This window comes from Synchiropus splendidus, chromosome 14, assembly GCF_027744825.2.
Source record: "Synchiropus splendidus isolate RoL2022-P1 chromosome 14, RoL_Sspl_1.0, whole genome shotgun sequence".
NCBI lineage: Eukaryota > Metazoa > Chordata > Actinopteri > Syngnathiformes > Callionymidae > Synchiropus > Synchiropus splendidus.
The window spans coordinates 19,514,673-19,537,933 of record NC_071347.1 but is presented as its reverse complement, the minus strand read 5'-3'; the positions used below and the strand labels follow the sequence as shown (position 1 = coordinate 19,537,933).

At 41.7% G+C, this 23,261-nt stretch overlaps 4 protein-coding genes across 7 annotated transcripts; 3 read left to right on the top strand and 1 right to left on the bottom strand.

Annotated features, from left to right (window-relative positions):
• The first annotated feature begins 117 nt into the window (after positions 1–117).
• Positions 118–4,750, top strand: sh2d7 (SH2 domain containing 7). 2 transcript variants are annotated; one of them, XM_053884884.1, is made up of 6 exons: positions 118–253; positions 978–1,120; positions 1,248–1,337; positions 3,077–3,242; positions 3,313–4,035; positions 4,314–4,750. In XM_053884884.1, the coding sequence occupies exons 2-6, from the start codon at positions 984–986 to the stop codon at positions 4,359–4,361; spliced, it is 1,164 nt and encodes a 387-aa protein (XP_053740859.1). In that variant the 5' UTR covers positions 118–253; positions 978–983; the 3' UTR covers positions 4,362–4,750. The 2 variants fall into 2 exon arrangements, with proteins under 2 accessions (XP_053740859.1, XP_053740858.1); XM_053884883.1 differs by having other exon boundaries at positions 3,310–4,035.
• Positions 4,751–5,228: 478 nt separating this feature from the next.
• cib2 (calcium and integrin binding family member 2) lies at positions 5,229–12,584 on the bottom strand. Of its 2 annotated transcripts, XR_008416515.1 has the most exons (7): positions 11,627–12,584; positions 9,869–9,903; positions 7,578–7,689; positions 6,363–6,510; positions 6,098–6,293; positions 5,809–6,018; positions 5,229–5,674 (listed from the first exon to the last, which is right to left on the bottom strand). XR_008416515.1 is itself a non-coding variant. In XM_053884887.1 (6 exons), exons 1-6 carry the CDS (start codon positions 11,675–11,677, stop codon positions 5,997–5,999), a joined length of 564 nt encoding a protein of 187 aa, XP_053740862.1. In that variant the 5' UTR covers positions 11,678–12,584; the 3' UTR covers positions 5,229–5,996. The 2 variants fall into 2 exon arrangements, 1 of the variants encoding a protein (XP_053740862.1); XM_053884887.1 differs by having other exon boundaries at positions 5,229–6,018.
• An 809-nt stretch (positions 12,585–13,393) lies between these two features.
• Positions 13,394–18,548, top strand: lrrc61 (leucine rich repeat containing 61). The gene is made up of 9 exons (XM_053884885.1): positions 13,394–13,637; positions 16,585–16,680; positions 16,737–16,883; positions 16,952–17,012; positions 17,356–17,441; positions 17,513–17,578; positions 17,649–17,717; positions 17,797–17,922; positions 17,993–18,548. Exons 1-9 carry the CDS (start codon positions 13,610–13,612, stop codon positions 18,097–18,099), a joined length of 786 nt encoding a protein of 261 aa, XP_053740860.1. The 5' UTR covers positions 13,394–13,609; the 3' UTR covers positions 18,100–18,548.
• A 230-nt stretch (positions 18,549–18,778) lies between these two features.
• On the top strand, positions 18,779–22,394 carry idh3a (isocitrate dehydrogenase (NAD(+)) 3 catalytic subunit alpha). Of its 2 annotated transcripts, XM_053885649.1 has the most exons (12): positions 18,779–19,110; positions 19,462–19,527; positions 19,785–19,847; positions 19,923–20,006; positions 20,393–20,507; positions 20,593–20,780; positions 21,018–21,151; positions 21,217–21,319; positions 21,382–21,446; positions 21,519–21,603; positions 21,842–21,994; positions 22,075–22,394. In XM_053885649.1, exons 1-12 carry the CDS (start codon positions 19,081–19,083, stop codon positions 22,156–22,158), a joined length of 1,170 nt encoding a protein of 389 aa, XP_053741624.1. In that variant the 5' UTR covers positions 18,779–19,080; the 3' UTR covers positions 22,159–22,394. The 2 variants fall into 2 exon arrangements, with proteins under 2 accessions (XP_053741624.1, XP_053741626.1); XM_053885651.1 differs by lacking the exon at positions 19,462–19,527 and having other exon boundaries at positions 18,783–19,110.
• Positions 22,395–23,261: the final 867 nt, after the last annotated feature.

Sequence of the window (23,261 nt, the reverse complement as noted above, 5' to 3'; positions counted from 1 at the left end):
TTTCTACCGTAGACTTTCCATTCCACTTCAGGAAGCTTTGACAGTGACTTTACATGATGCAAATGAGAGTCGCTTCTTTCCGAGTCAGTGGAAAAAAGTGTGAAAACCAAGCAGCATGTGCTTCAGTCCCCGGGGAGGCGCAGAGCTTCTTAAGTGAACCGTTACAATAAAGCTGAAATCACAACCACAGTCTAAAGTGAGGGACGCGGCTTCAGTGCGTCACGACTTCAAATCAACGACCTCTTCTGTAAAGGTAAGGACATTCTCTGGATATATTTCGAGATTAAACAAAACTTGGAAACGAAATAAGTTGAAATTTTGATTTATAAAAATATAAGTGGAAGTGAAACTTCCTGTAGCAGCTGTCTTTTTCTTACTAACCAGGGTGTTGATTTTGAAGAACCCTTCTTAAATATTTGCTGCCTCTAGGGTTAAAAAAAGAAGAATAAAAAACAAACGTGTAAAAATATCATTCAAAAATGTACTAAAATAGCTGCAAAAAAACATGTTTACTCTCATTTCTTTGCTCAACATTTCCTTCATCGAAAGACCACATCAATGTGCAGTTTCCTGTCACCTGAAAACAATACAATATTGAATTACAGGAATGCAATCAATCATAATATTAATAAGTAAAAGAAGTAGAAACGTTAATATTTATATTTCTAATATCCAATATTTTTAATTTATCCACATTCTGTATTTCTTCATATCTCTCTCTCTCTCTCTCTCTCTCTATATATATATATATATATATATATTTACATACATACATATACATATACATATATATATATATTTTTAATATATATATATAGAATATATTACTACTAGCCAAAATAAAAAATGCAAACTTTCACAGATAATACTGTGAAGTTCATACAATATTTTAAGCCAAAACAGAGAGGAGAAAAACTATGAAAATAATATAAAAAAAACAAAAGTGCAGCATTCAAATCTTCACATTATGTGTGCAGGAGAAGATGGAGCCTCAGGGGCCGACAGACTCTCTCAGCCAGAGCAAGGAACTCACCTTCAGATGGTTCATCGAGAGCCAAGTGACGCAAATGTGCCAAAATGGCTTCTTCCCCACCTGGTTCCTCGGCTTTGTTTGCAGGAAGTAAGTCCACCAAATGCATATTGCGATGAATGTACGATGTAGCCCTGCCACAGTTCTGTCCATGAGACTTGGCTGTTCATCGTCAGTGTTTGAGGTGGAGGACTGACATGTTTTGGTTCATCCACAGAGAAGCAGAGGAGATCCTGAAAGACAAGGAGCTGGGCTGTTTCCTGATCCGCCTCAGCGACAAAACCATTGGATACATTCTCACCTACAAGTGAGTGTTTACATGTGAACAACAGCCCGACACTTCCGACATTAAATCCCAGCAGTTCGATCTCATCGCTCTCATCGTGGAGCAGAGGTGGCCGGAGGTTCAGATAGTTTTCAGTCTGTGAAAACACACAACACTGACACCACACCGGAACAGAGTCGGATGCTAACAAGCGACGTTGTATCACAGTATGAGGTTGTGTTGAAATAAAAGGTTGTAGGACTTTCAATCCGACAGTACTTTCTTCTCACGACTTATCGATCTAACACAGTATTATTGAAGCGAGTATGGTGTACAAACATTTTCAACAGCTAAAGTATTCACTATTTAACCTAAAGGTTGGGTAGAACAAATCTGCAGTTGTAGTAAAAGTACTTTGGTGAATATGGAGGATGAATCGGTGTCTTCATAGTGGCTCCATCAGCCCTTTATATGGGCAGGTTGGCTCCTACTGTGGCCCCCAGCTGTGATATGTCCTGTGGAAACTTACAGTGTCAGGTGGTCTTCCTGTAGAAACAAAGAAGTGAAACAACTCAAACAAATGAAACATTATTTAACAATAGAGGGGCTTTAAAGTGGCTCCCGAGCTCTGAGAGTGTCATGGCTGTAGGAGCCCGTGCTGGGTAAGAGGCAGCGGACGACCAGGACAAGTTAGCAGGGTGGACTTTAGACTCGCTGTATCACAGTAAGATTCAAAGCAAAAGGAACCATCAGCTGTGTTCACTGGAGAAATGTGATTTTTAACCTCCAACTTTAAAGGTTCTGCGAGCATTTCTAGATGAGGTGGAGGTGGTGGTGATGATCGCTTTAAGTTTAATAAGCAGAACTAGAAGTTCAGTGCACTTGTGGCAGCAGAGTGGTCTCCTCACTGGAGCACTTCCATCCACTTCCATGATGTTTGACCTGATGTAAAGGTTCAGCTGAAAGTTCATCATTCTGCTCTCAAATATTAAATTATAACAAATACATTTCAAAACCTCAATTCAAAGTGATTTTTAATGAAGTCCCACACTGTAAATAATGTGGTTCTTTACTGGTTAAAACACTATAGTTTTCGAAGTTGAAAATCTTGACGCAAGCATTACTTTGTCTTTTATGTCAATAATAGACAGGAAATCTTAAACTGAGGTTAATAACTGAAGAAATACGACATTTTATATCCCTGTTTCAATCATATTAAAGTAAACCTTGTTTTAAAATGTAGTCACAAATGCAAGTCGCTGAATTTAAGTGTTAATATTACCCTCATTTCAAGCCTGTTGAGCTACAGCCATATCACAACTCTTCAAACAGTAATTTATTTCTATTTTGGGGCTACATTACATTACATACAACATTATGCAAAATTATGCTATTTCATGTTTACATTTAGCATATTATACTAATTTTTGGGCAGTCAAAAGTGGCATTTTAAGTAAACATACCTTTTTTAGCGTCATTTTTACATCTCATTTCTTGATATGCTAATCTTAATTCAAGAAATCTTGTCAAGTGAAATGGTGGCGAGATCAAACCAACACTTGTTTGAAGCTCATATTTACTCAGAATAAGTGCTTTCATCTTGTCCCTTTTTGGCAGTGCAGTTTTTAACTCAAACCAGGTTAAGGTCTTCACAAGCAGAGGCCATCAGAGCCTTGAGTCTTATATTTTCGCGGCATCAGACGGTCACTCTAGCTCCTTCAGCGCTCGCGCCGTCTCTCCACTCGTGCTCCCTAAACCACGTCTTCCTTCTCGTCACTCAGAGGGGGAGATCGCTGTCGCCACTTTGTGATCAGCCAGAAGGCCTGCGGACAGTTTGTCATCGCCGGGGACCCAGCCAGTCACAACACTCTGGGAGACTTGATCGACTTCTACAAGCAAAGAGCCATCGAGCCGTTCGGGGAGTATCTCACGTCGCCGTACTGCCAGGTGAGGCGCTGACCTTAGAGCAATGCGCTCTGCTCTGCTGAGTGACTCACTGGAGCTGCCGTCCAAGCAGTGCAGCAACGAGGAGATATACGACAGGATTTTCACCGACAAGAGGCCTGCGGTCAGCAGCAGAGGAGTGGTGAGGAAGCAGCACGCGAGGCAGCCGCCCACGCCGCCGCCGAGCCACAGAACAGCCGAGCCGGCGGCCTCGCTGACAGGAAGGAGATTTGAAAAACAGGAAACGCCACCTTTGCCACTGAGAAAAGCCCTGGAGACTTCGCCAAGTGGTGAGCCGGATAAGGTGGTGTACGCCCAGCTGAGGAAGAAGAACAAGAAGGCCGACAGGTCCAGCCAGGATCTGATTCTCCGGAAGTACAACCCGCTGGTGGACTGCCGGAGCAGGTCGCTTCCTGTCCTGGACACGAACTTTGACGGCAGTGAGACTTACAGGCTCAGTGCTCCGCCCAACTCACAGCCGAGACATTCACCCAAGACCGTCAGACGGACAGAGAACAGCGTGCCGGCGCCGGGCCAGACGGACCGGCGGAGCAGAGAGGCCTGCAGCTACAGCCTGGACCACCTGGGTCTCAGGGGGAGCTATGAGCAACTGGGGTGGCCTCCACGGGCCGAGAGGTCGCAGGGAGAACCGGTGTACGCCGAAGCTTTCAGCGGCGCCAGGCGAGGCACATACGAGACGGTCCCTGAAGAAGAAGCAGTCAGCAACGATTCCAACACTTATGAGTCTTTGGAGGACATCAAACCAAAAAATAGCAGCGCCCTCTGGAGGTCAATGGTTAGTATTGCAACTCAATTTAAGTTTCATTTTCCATTGTCATTCAAGCGTCTTATTTTTAGTGGTTGATTTTCCAACTCTCTTCCATTGAGCATTGATAAGTCGTGGTCATTGACCTGCTTAGTGAGTCACCAGTGTGTGATTGATTCCATCAAATTCCATCCTAAGTAAAAAAAACTCATGTTTGCTCCCCTAATTGTTGTCTACATACAGAATATAGAACATCAGGTATACAAGTGTCTGTCCTCCATGTCAGTCAACGCTGTTGTTCTATCCAGATTCACAAGTGGAAGCGGCTCTTCGCTGAAGCCAAGAAGAAGCAGTGACCACATCCATCTCCTGAAGGCCACGTTTCTGACACTACCTCTGTTTCTGTAAAATGCCACATGACAGCAAAGTCCATCTCCAAACAATATTTTTCTTTTTTAAAGAAACAATAAAACTGTTTTTTTGAAGCACAACTACCCCAAAATGAATCCCCTTTGTAGCTCAGTGAAGGACTTACAGATCAGCTTGTAGTTTAAACTACTTTCCCTTGAAGAGATTTCTCACATTTATTCATCTATATAGTGTATATTTTTTGGATGCAGTTCATGTAATAAAAAAAAAAAAGATAAGAAGCACAGATAATGGTTTTGTTAGTCAACACAAAAACATGAATTAAATATATCTGAGGACACAAACTGACATCAGAATAAACCCCGTCATGCAAATAACTCACATCCAAAGCTTTTTCCTAGTGCTGTCACAAGATTAAAATTTTAATCTCAATTTAATCTCTAAATCTGAGTTAACTCATGATTAATGCGTTAACTCAGCTCCAGTGTGATTAATTGAGATGAAGATTTTTGTCTACTGTCAGACCTACTTTATTTTAACATTGGTTAGAGCTTCACATTATACAATTTGCTGTCTTCACCAAAACATCACTCATCACTGTTGCAACTGATGATGGTAAAGCTTCAACTTAAATCGGATCTTTCTGGAATCAAATATCATGATCGAGATTAATTCATCATAAATCCTATTATCAGTTCATCAATTCAATTTTTTAAATCTAGTTCTCTTATAGCTAGATATCCACGTTTAGAAAATACTTAAAATAAACAATTTATTATTATTATTATTATTAATAATAATAATAATAATAATAATAATAAGGAAAAAAGCTATTTCTTACATGGTAAGAAACAGGCAATAACTACAGAGATAAATTTTAAAAAACAGACACTCCTCTTTTTTTCACTGAAAGAAATGTGACCAAAAAGTAATGCGATAAATACTGAATTTCTACTGATGTGATTCGTGGAGAGGAGCTTCCTAGGAATACAGTGAACCCCAATACTTCCATTCTCTCGCCCTCATCGAACAGCTCACCGCGCGATGACAATTAACTGCGTGTGCATGATGGAATCAAGGCTGAGTCAGCGCTATGATCCCGCTGCTGCCTCACAATCTTTACAGCGCACGCCTCTTCATCACCAGCAGTGCTGCGCAGACAGAAACCCAGCCATAAATCTGGCGTCAGGCCCAGCTCCCAGGAAACTTTATTCAAAACAAGTACAGCCCTTCAAACTTCAAAGGTCCAGCAGACAGACGTGACGGTCGAATCATGAAGCTTCTGGAGCCCTTCATGGAACTGAGAAGGATAGAGATACGATTGTCATTATGTTCCACACACAAGCTACGAGCAGAGGAGAGGCCCTTTTGCATGATCCCGCGGCAGGTAGACCACCTTTTTATGCATTACTGGATTCAGAAGCAAAAATGCACCTCAGCTATTCCGACGAGCCCTTTGGTACGTGGCGAGTCTCATGGGGAGGGAAGCAAATCTACCAGAAAGTAATCCTGAGAGTAAAGCACAACGTGGTACGTCTGAAGTGTGTGCATGAGGGTCGCGGCGGAGAGAGGCAGATCAGATGGATGGAAGATTGGCAGGCCGACACTGGCGGTGGCGTCGCTCAAATGCGAATGTGGAAGGTGCTGCAGTCAGAGAAGAGAGAGAAGGTAGGAAGCTGGGTCGCTTACTGAACAACAGTAGTTTTAAAGTAGTCATCTTCACCTTAAGAAATCAGGAGCCCTTGTGATCATGTTTTCAAAGTCTGCAAAGGAGAGCTTGTTGTCTCCGTCCAAGTCGGCTTCTTCGATGGCCTTCTCACACACCAGCTCCACCTCCTCTTGCGTCAGCTCCTCCTTGGTCAGCTTATTCAGGGTCTTCTCCAGGTCCTCCTTGCAGAGGTAGTTATCCACGTTGAAATCTGCGAGAGGACGGCGTCACTACGAAGCTGCTTCATGTCGCTTCACTGCTGGAACGTCTTCCCACTCACCGTATATCTTGAAGGCGTAGATGGCCTTCAGCTCCCTCGGAGCCATTTCACTGAGGACGGAGAACATGTCCACGAATTCGTTGAAGCTGAGGTTCCCCATCCCGTCCTCTGAGAACGACTCCACTATTCTGTTGCGAAACGGATTTTCCTGTAGACATGACAACAACATGATGCTCCTCAGAAGTCAGTGTCACTTGGTGCGAATCATTTTTGCCTTCAAACAAGTAAAATCAGAGATGGAACATGGCCAGTTCTGGATGTCACATTTCGACATTACATTGTGACTGAATGAGTTTCCTTTATCGGTTTATCTGTTTCCTAAAGCACTCAAAATGCGCTGTTTTCACCAAATTCACCAAAATTGTGCCAAATTCCGACACCACAGCCGGTCTCAGCTGCTGCTTCTTGTTTCCAGTCCTCCGGGAGGTTGGCTCTGTGGGCAGAGCTGCGGACACGCAGGCGAAAATTTTGAGCGCTTTATGGTCAATAAAAGGCCTGTGATTTCATCGGTTTGATGTGACGAGGCTCGATATATCGGCAGCACGACACCTGTAAAAATCCATATATTAGCCACGTCGTTGTATAAGCTGCAGGTTTCAGACGTGACGAAAAAGTAAATTGTTATAGTCCGGAAATTACTGTACTTTATTTGGTATTTTTGTCCAGTTTTTATTTTTGTATTAATTTATTTTTTTCTTTTTGTCTTTTTTTCATTCGACATCACAGGTTTGTCTGGTAAAGTAGTGCAGAAACAGTCAAGTTCTCTTTTCTTTTTTAATAAGCGTCTCATCACACTACAGATGCAGATACAGATGCAAAGCTGTGAGCTGTAGCATCACACTCCTGAACGCTTCGTGACACCAGCTCTCACAAACAAGCCACAGGAGTGAGTCAGTGAGAGAAAACCATAAATGTCAGCAGAAGAATGCTGTAGTCTCTCTGAACTGTAGGGTACAGCACAAGATGCCCCCACTGGGAAGGGCCAGCACTTCTGGCCGTGAGACGCTTGGACTCCTGCTGTAAATGTTTCACAGCCCATTGACTTCCATGAGATGGCACACAGTGGAGCAGCCAGATCAGTGACGTGGACAGCTGCTAATCAATGGCGTCCCGCCGAAGTGTATTGATTTGGTGTCGGAGTGCAGGAGAATGTGTGTGATGGTGGTGACTGATGGCAGTCAACAAGGCAGACAACAAACAAAAAACATGGTTTACCTTCAACTCTGGCATGTTGACGATCAACGCGAGAGGTAATTTGCAGTCCGGGTCGTTGGTGTAGTCCATTGGCACAAGATGTGGAGCCAGTTCATGGTATCTCCCGTGCAACCTGGAACACATTTTTCAGAACAACATTACAGGCTGCAGCACCACAGGACGTAGCTTCCACTTCAGCTTGAAGCAGCTCACAGGTTCACAGCTTGACTGTGCACTCTGATTTCCTCCCACTGGCCATATAGAGGAGTGCGCGCAAATCTTTGCCCAGTGATCAGCTCCAGTATTGGAGAATGAGCAGGAGACGTCATTCCTTATTAAATGTATATTTATTTTGTAGCATTTTAAATATGCAATTTGTAAATCAAAACCTATTTTTTCAGCAATGTTTGAGCATTAATAGTATATATACTCTTTTTAATAACATTATAATATTATTTTATTTAATATATATATATATTTTTAATACATATTTATTATGATATTTTCCTTCCACTCCCTGCAACCAACCTTGTCCTCCATCACTGACCCTGAATCACTCAAAATACCTAAATAAATTGGGTCATCAAATATATATAACCGTTTGTTTTCTCATTACGAAACAGTGTGAAATGGTGTGAAAGACTTTCAAAACAACTTTGTGTTCCACTTTGAGGCCCAGCCGGCTTCTTCAGCCTTCAACCCTAATGTACCTTCAGTCGTGCTTAAAACCTCAGCTACATTCAGCTTGTGTATCAGTGTGTTTTCACACGGTACAGAGTGTTTGAAGACCACAAAGTGCAGTCCCTGACTTTCCTCTGGTGTCTGTTCATCGTGACTGTGGTGCTGAGGCGTTATCATGACAGCAGACGTTGGGTGTTCTTCCTCTTAAAGCTGTTGATTCTCATCACTCTGAAATAAGTGTCACCACGATGGTGTCAACTGAAGCACATGTACTTTGATATTTCATGACCCGCAGGCTTCTCACACGTTTCATCGATCATTATCTTTGACTCAAAGCAACACCCACCACACTTGTCAGATGCTAGAAGCATCACGTGTGTGTGCAGCACTGTGTGTTGGCCAGATTGCACGTGGGCTTTTTCCACTTCACATGCCATCACACACTTTCATTCCAGTGGCCAGTCGAGGCTCGACACTAGTGTGACAGCAACTAGGTCCAACATGTTCCTGTTGTTCATTATGCTACTAGACAGACACCTGTAAGGAGTTGTTGGGAGGAACAAGTGGCCCCTGGAGGGCCCTAAGAAACCTATTAACATAACATTTTGGATATTAAAAAAATCCAAAACACTTGGTGTGAAAACATTGTCACCAATTCTTTACAGTACTTTTCTTAGAAGCACATATGACCTGAAGCGACAGGGAAAAGTTCAGTAGCTGATGTCAGAGCGTGAGCTTAGAGAGTCACAGCCGCATTCGTGACACTGGTAGTGTGTGTGGTGGCAGTGTCTCGGTGCCTGGCAGGGAAAATGGTGACAGACGGTGAATCATTAAACCATGAGCCATCACCAACTGTCAATTTGGTTATGTTCTCGCCTCTGCTACTTTCCTAACAGCTGGCAATGTGAGCAGGTGCAGCTGAAGAGGACACCAGTCAAAAGGTCAACTCCTCAGCTTCAGTTCTCAGACGGCTTTCTCAATAGCAAACACCTGTGAAGATTGGATGCTATACAAAATTATTTCAGTCAACTGTACCACAAAACTGAGGCAGAATCTACACTGTGTGCTCAGTTTTCACCCCAAAACTCTAGACAACTGACAACACAATACGATTTTGACGTACGCGGACTCCATTGTGACTATGAGCTAAAGGCTACGCTAAAACATACAAACAAATAAAACAAAAACACATCCAAGTTTCCAGCTTAGAAAGACAACGCTTGACTTGTTTACTTTTTCAAGAACGCCAGCTTGTTGGCAGTTTTTGCGAAATAAAAAAATAGCCAAATTAAACACGCTTGTCATTAAAAAAAATGTTTCTTTATTACTCAAACTATTCCGTTTTTCATCATCATCTCAGACACCAACTTACTTACTTCCTGATCTGTGTCGGACGCGGCGATTTGCTTGGCATAATTACGCTGACTCATGATTCTTTTAACTCCTGACGCAGTTTTTGAAAACAGTTGTGTCAGATCTACGTGTTTAACCTTAGTGTAATTTCTCTATACAGGCAAAGCAAAGGTGAAAATGACAGTAACAAAGAGCATTCATCCAATAGATTGTTGTGGTGCTTTGCTTCTCAACTGTCAGACAGACACAATGGACAAGATTAGACACTGCAGACTCACCGTAAGATTTCTTTTCGGGTGAAAAAAGTACAATCCTGTGAAGATAAGATACATATGTCAATACACACGTGGATGTGTACTGAGAGTGGCAGCTTCACAACATAAATGTCAACCTGCTGGTACATTCTAGCAAGCGTCTCTGGTTTCCCCTGAATATCGACGGTGTGAGTGCATGTTGTCACTGGTGACAATAAAGGCGACACAAGAACATGATCCTGTTATGTCTGCAGATCAGCTGCCGGAGACTATTTTGGTTTTGCTGAGAGAAAAAAAATCAACATGGATTTACTAGCAAAAATGTAAACAAGCAAAGACAAAGAGGACAAGTGAGTTATGGGTCAATAGATGGCGCATTTCAGCGCAACAGATGAGCGCACATTTGGAGATACAACACCTGAGGTGTTTCAGGTTATACCATTTAAATATCACGCAGACAACCTTTGGCATATTCTCACCAAGAACTGTCTAAAAAGCTGGTCGTTTCATGTGCTGTTTAAACATCCCAGTCACACCAGCTGAAGTTGATATTTACCAGTTTGTTTACTCAAAGCGTGAATTCACGTCCAGAAAATATTGATTCAGCAGGTTCATTTAGAGAAAGGTGTAAAGGTGATCTAGGATGTAACAACCATGAACAGCAAATACTGGGCAAAGAATCTGAGCGCATATGGGAAAATAAAGAGAAATATTAGATGGCCAGTGATAAACTATAGCGTCGAATGAATGAATGAATTTTTATTTCATTCTCCTCTAACACATTGTATACACCCTACACAACAAATTATAGAAGATAGATTTTTTTTTTAGCAATAAGTGATTTTACTTTCATTTTTTTGCCAATGACTGACTATAATCCATACATTATTATTATTATTATCATGAGCTGGATAAGTTGTAGCAACTAAACAGCAGCAGACATCTTTATAACTCGAATCTACACATGAGGGTTTTAAAAAGAGTAACCGGAGAGGACTTCTTGAGAACCCGACTGACTCTTGAGAGTAGAGTTTCACAGAACTGGGCATTAATTATTGAGTCACACATGAATAACCCTACAGGTGACGCCAGAATCTGGAGTTCTTCCTATACATTGCTTAGAATAATGAGCTTGTAACAATGCGTGTAGATACACTGTGTCATTTACCAATTTTCCAAGTCACTCTCGCTAATTTAAGGGATATTTGTGAACCTACAGTTGATTATTTACACTACTACACTGTTATAGTATTAATGTCTGGATGAATTTGAATATATTTTTATAACCAATTTTGCTTTGCTATTATTCCTCGCTCATACCTGCTAACACATTTGACCACATTTAGTCAATAATTTCAAATAATTCGAGTCATAAGTGCACATTATTTATTATCACGTGCTTATTTACAACCCTCCTTAAAATTATTTTTAATATTTTTTAGCTTCAGTCAAGATGTGAAAAATTCTGAAATGCAATTTATATATATATTGGGGCTTTATTAGATTGTATTTTTATTCAAAATACGTACATAATCTGACTTAAAAACTAAGGACTTGCTGACCTGTATTACGTATGCAGGCTTTATGTAAATTGATGCATTGCAATAACAATAACAATTCTTAAGAAATTCCAACTTTTTCTAAACGTAAAGACAATAGATAGATTCAGAGACTTGTTTATTAACATCACACCGCAGGTGACGGGCTTGACAGTTTCCGATTGGGATTGTGTTCAGACCGGATCTAAATATTGACTTGGCTGAGGAAGATTCTGGAACTTACCTGGTAGGCGTCCAGCTGCTCGTCCGTGAAGATGGTCTGCTTGTTGCCCATCTCTCCCCGGTCTCTCACTCTCGTCCTCGGCCTTTCCTCAGTTTTCTCATGCTGTAGATTTCGGAGAAGCGTCTGCGGGAGGAGGGCCGTCCGCGGCGAGGCGAGATGTTGGAGCTAGCAGGAGGTGTCAGCCATGACTGCGGCGGCGTGAGGAGGAGGATGAAAACATGAGGAGCAGCTGAGGAGGAGAGTCCGCAGGATGACCCGCCTCTCCCCGCCTGCAGCCACGCCAGGCCGGGATAGCTCCATATCCAGTATGCGGTGAACCGGGGGCGGTGGTCAGCGCTAACTCGATTTGTTATTATGCAACAACAGAAAGAAACAAAAAATATTATTGCCAATTTTAAATGTAACACCGCCACCTGTGGGAGAATAACGGCATCGATTCAGTACGTTGTAACTCATTCATTAAATGCTTTTTTTTTTTTTTTTAACTTTTTTTTCCTAAAATAAAAACTAAAATGCTAAATAAGTGCAATATTACTCTGTTTTTAACCAGTTTTTTGTTCAGTCTTGATTTAGTTCACATTATACTGCACTATATTATTTTCATTTTACTGTTACTTTATGTCTAAGGATTCAAACCCTGCTCATTCAACCATAATCCCATGGAAGCATAACCTGCTGTGCGTCGTCGAGTGAATATAATCCATTGTCATTTACAGATAAGCACGTGACAGGTGAGAGATTAAGGGGAAAATGGGTCATTGTGTTACATAAAATTCTGACAGTGAATCGACACTTGACTAACTGAATTCCTGCGCTGCATCATTACAGAAAGACCCCGAGTTCAAATCCCATCCAAGAAGATATGGGCGTCACGTTCTCAGGTTTGAGCAGGACACTCTAGTTTACATATGAATTAAGTCAGGTATTTTAGAGACAAATATCCAGCCTTAAATTCATTAAACATAATGACTGACATACTCTGATTAAGTGTTATTTATGGCCATTATGGATGTCATAAGTCATAACTTAAGTCCTGGCAAACACAAATAAATAAGCCCTAAAACTCAACGCATAACACTGCATGAAAGCAAAGCCTTAAATTACAGTATAAGGTCATTTTTGTGGTAAAAAAATCTTTGAACAAAATCATGTGAATATGTTGCCTATAAGCGCAAACCCCTGAAGAAGCTGCAAAAAAAAAAACTTGAGTCAAGATATCTGATGCTTCCATGATCACTACAAAGCGGTTTAATTTAAGCTTAACCTCAAAAGATATATATGTAAAATTATAAAATACCTTTTTTAATTGACAACATGTCATTAAAATGAATTCCTTGTGATAAGGGTGTCATTTTACTGTGTTGATGCTAATAGAATAATATTGAGGATGTGACTTTGAACACACGTATATGAAAAAAAAAATAATAGCATCATATTGTCCCAGAATAAGATAGAATCTATCACGAGTGAGATTATGTAGCGTTCTCTGAGGAGTAAATTGATGAATTTATATTAAGGCATATTTTATTGTTCTGAACTGTGACCTATAATTACTAAATAATTTGCAAAGGTCCTGTGAAAACTAACAGTAGTGCGTATAAAACTCGACGTGATTCAAATTAATTTCCTTGTACAATTTATGTAAATACATATTTAATGTTGTGAAAGTTGTGGGTGCTTTAAAAGGGCCACCTCAAGGGTCAGACTTTTATCAAAGATACGCGAAACATGTTGCAGAAACGCGGTGAATCGAGTGCGGTTTTCCAGACGCAACCTCCGCCTCCGGAGATTAACGCTTCTCTGCGGCAGCAGCAGCGGCAGGAATCCGGCCACAAATCCACCTGCCAGCTGCTGCACTCCGGTCCTAATGACGATACCTCACTCCCCAAACATCACCACGCTTCTGCCTTGTTTTGTTCCCCAGTACTTTTCTACCCTTTTCATACACCACTAGGTAGTTTTACTGGCGCACAGTAGCCTAGAATGGAGCTGAAGCGAGACAAGGAGCAAGGTAAGTTTGGACGGAGCGCTTGTTGCTATGACGCTAAGCTATGCACTAGCTGTTTATGCTAAAGCTCTGCGGCGGCTCGTGTTCCGCCAGCCTCAGTGTCGTCAGCCGTGGTCGAGATGAAAGGATACAATTAGCATTTCTCATCAAGAAGCCACCCACTCTGCATCCGGATGATTCATCCTCCGGTCTGCAGCCAACAAGCGCTAGCTGCCAATACAAGAGTCACTGAATGAGATGCTAATGTGCCACATCATTCCACCCGTAATTCCGCTTTATGTTGTTTACTATTCCGCCTTCTTTCATCTCATGAGCTCTGTTCATAGTTAACTTGGATATGGATGTTTGCAACAGCCTTTCAAATGGCAGTAATTAGATGGAATTAAACACAATTACATTAATGCGACTTTAATATCAGCAAAATTAAATTAATGTCAAGATAATGTCGTAGCTCTTTGGTCGACTCTTGCATCTGTAGCTTCTTAGCTCAACATCCTCTTGGTCCACTGTGTTATTGCCTGTTTTTTCAGTGGAATATTCCCCTTTAATGTCACGTTTCTTGAAAAGGTTGTATCTTGAAAATGGTTGGAGATGAAGGCAAACGGGTAATGAGAAATGACCTAGTGTTCTGGATGAGAGCAAATTCACTCACATTGTGATTTGTATGTATCATGATGTCACTGGCAGCCATAGTGCATTACATAGTTTATCTGATCCACTGGTGTTAGGGGCGCACAAAAAAACATTCAAATAAGAATCGTGATTCTCATTCGCTGTGATTATTATGTCCCAAATCAATTTTAAAAGAAAAATCCACTGGCTGTCTGCTATTTTGTAACGCACAGCCCTTTTTTCAACGCACGCATGTACAGAAAGTACCAAAACAAAGATGGCGGAGAAGGAGCTCCATCCAGCTCCATCGTTTGTAAAGGCTAGAGTTTTCATTTGGGGCGTTACTGAATACCAAGAAACACTGAGCTGGACATGATGCAAACAGCTTGCAAGCTTTGCCAAACAAAGATCAAGCTCTTTGGCACCACAACAAATGTTGCAGCTCATATGCGAGCAGTTGAGATTGTGGACCCACAGAGCACTTGGCCTCACTGCTGCATGTCACCGATAGCAGATCCCCTCAGAGTTTTCACTGGGACCACTGTGACTAGAGGAACGTCGCCTGTACAGGCACTTTACTCAACATAAAAAAAAAAAATCCATCGAAGCATGTGCTCAGTCTCTAGAAATACTCCTCATCTCTCAAGCAACAGTGATGAGGATGATGAAGACTAAGCATCATCACTGTTATTTACGGCAAGACCGTGAACACTACTGCTGCTAGTCACACTGTATTTTCTCCTGTGGCTTCTACCGTGCCTGCCACTATTTACGTGTTTTTTTTTACATTTACGTGGGCCTCTGCCACCGTCTGGACATGGCACCACATGCTGTTTCACTTTATCATCTTCATCAGAGAGGGAATATCCCTCTTCAGAATCTGAATCAGTCAAATCTGCTTCCTGCTCTCTGATGAACCGCAGTCTTCCTTTTCTCCCCCACTGGGGGCCGGTTTTCACTCCCAAACGTTCATAGAAACACACACACACACAAATGTTGCTCTGATTGAAGTTGCAGTTACTATTCAACCAACTACCTTAAAATGTGTCCCAGAACTTCTCCTTATGTTTCTAAAATTAGGGGAAAAATGCTTCCTACAAAATCTAATTTATAAAAAGCAATTCTGCAGTTCTTCTTTGCTTGAAATTCAAAGAATCTTGGATGGAAATCCTTGGGGCAACGGTCACATTTGGATTAAATGCAGCATCATCTGTTTGGTCTATGACTGAATGAAGAGTCTAAAGGTGAACTTACTGGAGCAGAAAGCACCATATCCACTATGCCCTCAGAGAGTTGCGGGGAAGTAGAGTGCCAAGTGAATGCACCTTTTGTGTACTCAGACTTGACAAAAATGCAGTCCTCAGAGTAAAGTGTTTTGGCTTGTGGAGCAATCGATGATGTAAAATGCCAAACTCTGAGAACATAGTTGCTTGTCGGTATAATAGACACCAAATGAGGGAAGGCTTGGCACTGTAATAGTTTAAGGTAAAAAGTCACATTTGAGTACTCTTGGAATAATGCTGCTCAACAAAATGAAATCTATTCAGCTGTGTTTAGATATACCCTACTTTCAGCCAATTATTTCACAAAAACTACATCCTAAACTACAACTAAATACAACACTGAAGACAGTGCTTCACATTATAAAATATTCACCGTGCATTTCTATGGCAAATGTGTATGTCAAAGGGCTTCTTCAGTTATTCTAAATAATGAACCATAATGAACTATGTTGCTTAAATCCTTTTAAGGTCATGAATATTTAGATTTATTGAAAGGTTTATTGTTTCTCTGACTGCTGTCTGAGCTGCAGGCCTCGATTCGACCTTTGATTTTAAGCCAATAGAATTCATCCGTTTGCAGTGACCAACAGCTGCAGGGAGTTTTTGTGGAGACGTAAATCATTATAATAAAGTAGGCCATCAGTGCACAGCTGTGTAGAAAACAGTTTCCCTCCAGACGACTTGGAGTGGCTTCAAGTTGTTTGTCCGATAATTCTGATAAACCCTGAGCTCCTGCTACGCTCAGCAGCTCCTGCTGTCTTATTCGATCTTGTTCATCTGATCAGCTGACTTGTTTTTCTATAAACAATATTGTTGTCGCATTATCGGCTCGTGCAATACAAGTATGCTGCTATTGTTGACCTCCCTTTGACTTGTATACTGGCAGAACCTCAAATGAGCGATTCAGAGATGCACAAATGATCTGCCCCCACTCCTCCGTAAATAGAGCAGGCACATTAATGCTTCAAGCTTTTGCTTTGTGACTAATAAAAAAAAAAAGAGACTGAGGTTTTGTCGCAGTGGTTAGAAGAAAGATGCCTTTGTGGTTCCTGCAGATGCAGAGTTTGAGAAGATAACTGCGGCGGTGCTGAAGTCGCACACGGGAGAGTTTGACCTGGAGTCCATACTGTTCCTCAAATTCAGATGTTTAGGTGAGTTTCTGTCTGAATAAGTGCTTTCCGTCTATTGAGAGAGTGTGTGTTCGCAGGGATCCACGACCTTGGGTGCATCGGCGAATGTATGAATCTGGAGCGACTGGACCTGTCTGGAAACAACATCACCAGTTTATCGGCGCTGTCGTCGCTTCGGCTGCTCTGCGTTCTTAATCTGTCTTCCAACAGGATTTGCAATTTAGGTGGGTTTTGCTTCGCAGCCAAACAAGCAGTTGAGTGGGATTGTTTTAATGCTGTCGTCGAATTTCAGAGCCACTGCACGGCTGTGAGAGTTTGCAGAATCTGAACGTGGCTGGTAATTTCATATCCAGGTAGAACGCCTTCATTATTTCCATCTCAAGGAATCAATGGATGTGATAGTTAATAGTAATTCCGTAGGTGGCACCGTAGGAGGTGTCAAAGTGTTCATGTGACTGATGAATCCTAAGAATTTCAGCCATTAATATTCAAAGCATTACGTGGTGCAAAGTCAGAATCAGAGTGTTTACCAAACATTTAAGTAAAAATAGTTGACTACTAAATGAAAGTACAGAATATGAAATGCTTTGTGAATACTGTATTTTTGTGAGTACAATATAAATACTCTTGTGTTTTCTGTTGATTATAGTCCGGTTAGACTATTTTTGCAAGTTAATCTTTCAATATTTGTTTTAGCACAGAAAACCTCCATTGCCTTCAGTCTTTGAGAAAGCTGGAAAATATTCGTCTTAAAGACAACACCTACAACTACTCCAATCCAGGTACTTATGGTGTAAATACAACACCATTAACTGTACAGTTTCTCACTCACTTCATCTATGTGTTACTGCAGTGTGCCGGAGCGCTTCATACAGAGCCACGGTCCTTGAGATGTTTCCTCACATCAAAGTCCTGGATGGTATAAACTGTCTTTTTAAATAGCCTAACAAATCGTCAGTCATCAAAGTAATTTGAAATCGTGTTTGTAGGTGAGAGAGTTGTGGGTCGTGGGAGCGACCTGTACCAGTTATGTAAGGATATTGACGACACTATTAAAGGCAAGTCTTGGCCGCTTCGTTCGACACATCAGCCTAGTGCATCAGTTGTGAGGATGTGTGCTTCTCTTCCAATATTCAGCTGCTTCGTACAAGAATGGACAGATAATGGAGCATCATGACTGCAAACCCTGGGTGGAGGAGAACTACTGGGACATCAAGAGGTCCAACAATGCCATCGTTGAAGAGGCTTATAAACAGTTCAATGGTTGGTTCATCTGTGGGGTGACTGTATGTATATAAAAAGAAGTCCAGCTGACCGGTTCTGTGTATTGCAGATGTTCTTCATGAGTGCAGGCTGCTGAACAACAGAGCCACTCACGTCATCTCACAAACTGAAAGGTCTATGAGCCTGAAGAAGCAGCCAAAGCAGTACGCCATCTGAACGAGGGGGGAGTAAGACGTGTTTATACGTACTGTATGGGTTTAAATGACCAAGCTATATCCAAATGCTTACCACACATTGCCATACTCACACGACCCGTGGCTTACTGTGCAGCACTTGTTCAGATCCTACACGACATCCTATGCATTATGTATCAGACGATACAGGTGAGTGCTTTGAAAACCTTTACCCACGCCGATGCTCCTCAGTTGGGTTTACTTGCACAGTGTGCTTCCTGTGCTCCACTCCAGCCTCCATTTATGCTGATAGATCTGCTGCTAATAAGAAGAGTAGAGATTCAATCAAGAGCTTTTCCATTCTGCATCGCTGGATCATGTTTGTAGCCGCCATGTTGCTGTGTGCTTTGATTTCTGCGACACACGATGACATGAATGGTTTGTACTTGCTTTTTTAACATTGCATTTGTTAGGCAAATGGCATAATTGTGGTAAATAAATTCAATTAATAATTAAATGAGTAACGTTTGATCGTGTGTTTTCAGAAGTTTGTATAGGAAAATGGGTTATTTAAACAGCTATTTACAAATATTAAAAAGCGCCTGGAAGTGTGACTAATTGATGATGAATGCGTTGTCAGTGTCACATGATAATTTTCAAGCATTTCGGGCTACAGTCTGCATTTTAATATAAGTTCAATTTACCAGAGTCTCAAATTAATAGCAACTTGGCGAAAAGATTTTAAATGAGAAAATATTTGTATGCTCGATTTCAACCGGAAATAGACACGCTTCTCGCAACATCCCGAACACCACGGCGTTTGTTTAGCGAATATTAGAAATAAACAATGCAATGCATCCTACAAGCCGAATCAAAATACTCTGATGATCGGTGAGCGTATATGCAAATCGTAGATGGTTTCCTATTCTGAACTTTTATTTTGAAAATTTCAAACCCACCGTCCGGAGGTGATTCCGTTAGAGCTGACAGCCGCTTCTTCCCCATCGACCTTGGCTGCTAGCGCATGATGGCAGGAAACGCTTGGAGGTCAGCCGTAAGTATTTGTTCTGGATTGGAAAACTCAACAAGAATTGTCCGTGGGACACTACATGCGAACCCGCTTAACGACATGACGTGAGGCTGTTTATTAAAGTCTCTCGCAGTGAGATAATGAAGCTCACCCGGCTCGCATGCTAACATGCTAATACTAAGCTGCTGCCATGAAGTTACTATAGCAACGCTATCATTTAGTTGGATTTAAGACAGAGGCTTGGTTGCCTCGTAACAACTGGATTGTAAACTATGAGCTAATTGGAGGTTGAGTTGTACTGTAGCTTCACAGCTTCAGCTTCAGGTTGACCTGCACTTGAGAAGCACATCTACATGAACTGTCCCTCATCTGCAGATTCTTAACCTACTAACAAAGTGGAGGGTATCGATCAGTGGCAAGGATAAAATCAAGTCACAAGAAGTAAGTTTAGCCTTGAAAGAATCGCATTGTTTTCTATAGTGAACTATGTGTTTTATTTAAGAGATATTCCTTGATTCTTCGCTTTTAAATGAAGTATGATTTCAAAAAACAAAACATTTAACCCAAACCAATACGTTTAGTTTACTGACACAGCGACATTGGCGCTCACCTTTAAACTCCTATTTTAGGAAAGGAACCTTGAAGTCAGTTTTATTCACAGCAGAGTCTGGCTGTGTCGTTTTGTCTTGCTCTTACAGTTGCCACGGCTGGTAGGAGCTTTCACAAACAAGAGTCCACAATCGAGGACTTTCACACGTGGGGTGTGTACACACACTTTATGCAACACGTTAACCATTTAATGTGCTCTGCAAGTATTAATTGTTGCTCGGTTTCAGCTACAAACGGTGACCCTGATCCCCGGAGATGGAATTGGCCCGGAGATTTCGGCAGCCGTGATGAAGATATTCGAAGCAGCTGAGGTGAGAAACCAGACACAGCTGTCGTAAACATGTGTGAAGGTTTGATATTTGCTAGTGGAACAGGATATGCAGGCGTGACACGATATTATTTGAGTTTTGATTAACGTGACATGACAAACAAGGAGCTGTGTTAGATCTGTATTTATGGATGGAGACGCACGGGGTCACAACAATTTCAATGAGCTCCCAAGTTAAAGAGTAGATCGGAAATATGCTGATATGCAGTTATATTGTATTGAAAATAATTTAACTCCCGTGCATCCTGGCATTAAAGTGACTAAAAAAAATCATCTTATATATTTATGTATCTTTTTTTATGTATCAGCCATTTAATGATTCAGTTATTGTTTTTATATTGATGCTATTGTTTATCTGCATGGCACTAGGCTCCTATCCAGTGGGAGGAAAGAAATGTCACTGCCATTCAAGGACCTGGTGGAAAGTGGATGATTCCTCCAGATGCCAAAGAGTCAATGGACAGAAACAAAATCGGCCTTAAAGGTTCGCCTGCTGCACAAGCTCATGGAGGGCAGATGAATAATGGTCTGTAAAACATGCAGTATATTTCAAACAATGCTTCTTTCAGGTCCTTTAAAGACCCCCATCGCCGCTGGTCACCCCTCAATGAACCTGCTGTTGAGGAAGACCTTTGACCTCTACGCCAATGTGCGACCTTGTGTTTCTATCGAGGGCTATAAGACGCCGTATACGGACGTCAACCTTGTGACCATCAGGGAGAACACAGAGGGGGAGTACAGTGGCATTGAGCATGTGGTAAGCATATTTCTGAATGAAAAACTGGATTTTTTAATTTAAGTTTCGTAAAACTGTCTGATCAGACTCTTACGAAAGGACTGCTGTTGACTTATTTACGTCTGATTGTGAAAAGGGATTTTTATTTTTGTCGTGTTTGACTTCACGCTCTTGTGTGTTTAAAATCCTCACCGTATTCTTACTCTGAAGCCCTTGTCCTTTTAAACTCACCTGACTGTGTCTCCTGTTTTCCTCCAGATTGTTGATGGGGTCGTGCAGAGTATTAAGCTCATTACGGAACAAGCTAGTCAGCGCATCGCAGACTATGCGTTTGAGTACGCCAGGAACAACCAGAGGGCGAGTGTCACAGCGGTTCATAAAGCTAATATAATGTGAGTCAAACTGCCCTTCAAGCTGAGTCTTCTGTGGTTTTTACGTGGACTGTTTGTGACTGCAGGCGCATGTCAGATGGGCTTTTCCTGAGGAAATGTCGTGAGGCTGCAGAGAAGCACAAAGATATCAAGTTCACCGAGATGTACCTGGATACCGTGTGCCTTAATGTGAGTCGAGTGCTGCATCATTGCGAGCGATTCTGCATGATAACCGTCTCGATTCCAAACAGATGGTTCAGGATCCCACGCAGTTTGACGTGCTAGTGATGCCCAATTTGTATGGCGACATTCTGAGGTTCGTACATGTCAAGTTAAAGTGATGCCTTTTCCTGAACGTGATCTTATTTCACTGCACAAATCCTTACAGTGACCTGTGTGCTGGCTTAATCGGCGGGCTCGGGGTGACACCTAGTGGAAACATTGGTGCGAACGGCGTCGCCATTTTTGAGTCTGTAAGTATATGTTACTGCACAGATCATTTGTTACTTAAATTCTAATTAAATGTTTTACATAATAATTATACTTAAATACCCATTATGGAAAATAGAGGTAGTGATGAGCCTTACCACACGAGGGCGCTTCTGATCACAAACGACAGAAACCAACACCAAAAAAAAAAGAAACAAAATTAAGAGTAGTTGAGCACAAACGTGTGTGTGTGAAAGTGGTGTAACGTTGACTGTCCACCAGGTTCACGGAACGGCTCCAGACATAGCAGGAAAAGACATGGCCAACCCCACCGCCCTGCTGCTGAGTGCGGTCATGATGCTGCGTCACATGGGTCTGCACGGACACGCCAAAAAGATCGAGACGGCCTGTTTCAACACCATCCGGGACAAGAAGGTAACCGCCCCTACCCTCGCAGGGATCAGACCTTCAAGTCCCAGACCTCACCTGCACCGTCTACACCGTCTGTCTTCCAGGTTCTGACCAAGGATCTGGGCGGGAACTCCAAGTGCTCAGAGTTCACCCAAGCCATCTGTCAACGAGTGCGCGACATGCAGTGAAGAGGCAGCTCATGGGACTTGTCAATACTCCACCATGCCATATCTTATCTGAAGGTTTTACTGAATCTCAGGAACATGCAATCCTGAATGTTTCTTTCTTTGCACAGCTCAAGGTACTGTCTTAACACTCGACTGTGTGTGAGTGTGTGTGTCTCATGTAGCTTTATCAAACTGTGCTCTATGTTATTTATGCTGATGCCTGCGTTACTGTGTTGAAAAGTGACATTAAAACTATCATCATGATGTCTCTGTCGTTATTCTGAGGTCATGTAACAAAGTCATGTGTCGTAACTAGGAATATATCTTCATTCAAGCAGGAAGTTAAACTGTGTGAGGTGAGAAATGTCTGACAGTCTGACAGTGCATCACGTCCTCTTGCTGCAGTCACCCTGACATTTTCTTCCATCTCTGACACATTTGGGGAAACAGAGTCAAGCCAGCGAGTCAATTACTCTTCATCCAGGGGTGATTTTTGTCTCGCTACTTCTCAACCATTGATGTTCACCTTACTAGTGAAAGGGATGAGGGCAACATCCCACTTTGCCAGACTTGGGTCTGCTCTGTGGCGTCTTCCCCACCTGGAACATACGACAACAACTCATCATCTCTAGTGCTTTAGTTCTTCGACTCTCCATGTTTGCATCTTAAAACTGACCATGTATCGTGATATAATGCAGCTGCAAGTACACAGTAATGACTGGCATTGAGAATTAAGAGCCATAGGATCACTCAACTGACAAAAACCTCTGAAGGACCAATAAATAAATTTAACTCACTCTAAATATTATTTATAATTTCCATAACTTCATCTCTGGTATATGTTTTTCTTTCAATTTTTTTGTCGTATTATTTAAGAAATATCTAATTAATTTCTTTATGATAATAACTATGTGTGTCAGATCACATATATATGTTGTGTTATGCTATATCTTAGCGTTATTCTTTTATTTTTACTATTTTAATATCTATAAGTTAGGACCGCCGTGTTATATTTCTGGACACTAGATGTCACCACAAAGCTCTAACTGTAACTAATTCTGAAATTAATTCGGAGAGCTATATTATATTAGAAGTAAAAGTTAAAATCCCTTTTATTGTATTCA

What these genes read in the sequence shown, in the direction of transcription:
- sh2d7 (XM_053884883.1), top strand. Translation starts at nt 984, where the DNA reads ATGGAGCCTCAGGGGCCGACAGACTCTCTCAGCCAGAGCAAGGAACTC. An exon ending in CTCGGCTTTGTTTGCAGGAA is followed by an intron (nt 1,121 to 1,247) that starts GTAAGTCCACCA and finishes GTTCATCCACAG; the next exon opens with AGAAGCAGAGGAGATCCTGA. An exon ending in TCACGTCGCCGTACTGCCAG is followed by an intron (nt 3,243 to 3,309) that starts GTGAGGCGCTGA and finishes CTGCCGTCCAAG; the next exon opens with CAGTGCAGCAACGAGGAGAT.
- cib2 (XM_053884887.1), bottom strand. Translation starts at nt 11,677, where the DNA reads ATGGGCAACAAGCAGACCATCTTCACGGACGAGCAGCTGGACGCCTAC. An exon ending in ACCCGAAAAGAAATCTTACG is followed by an intron (nt 7,690 to 9,868) that starts GTGAGTCTGCAG and finishes AATGTGTTCCAG; the next exon opens with GTTGCACGGGAGATACCATG. An exon ending in TCAACATGCCAGAGTTGAAG is followed by an intron (nt 6,511 to 7,577) that starts GTAAACCATGTT and finishes TCATGTCTACAG; the next exon opens with GAAAATCCGTTTCGCAACAG.
- lrrc61 (XM_053884885.1), top strand. Translation starts at nt 13,610, where the DNA reads ATGGAGCTGAAGCGAGACAAGGAGCAAG. An exon ending in CTACAACTACTCCAATCCAG is followed by an intron (nt 17,442 to 17,512) that starts GTACTTATGGTG and finishes GTGTTACTGCAG; the next exon opens with TGTGCCGGAGCGCTTCATAC. An exon ending in TCACATCAAAGTCCTGGATG is followed by an intron (nt 17,579 to 17,648) that starts GTATAAACTGTC and finishes TCGTGTTTGTAG; the next exon opens with GTGAGAGAGTTGTGGGTCGT.
- idh3a (XM_053885649.1), top strand. Translation starts at nt 19,081, where the DNA reads ATGATGGCAGGAAACGCTTGGAGGTCAGCC. An exon ending in ATAAAATCAAGTCACAAGAA is followed by an intron (nt 19,528 to 19,784) that starts GTAAGTTTAGCC and finishes TTGCTCTTACAG; the next exon opens with TTGCCACGGCTGGTAGGAGC. An exon ending in GCGTCGCCATTTTTGAGTCT is followed by an intron (nt 21,604 to 21,841) that starts GTAAGTATATGT and finishes ACTGTCCACCAG; the next exon opens with GTTCACGGAACGGCTCCAGA.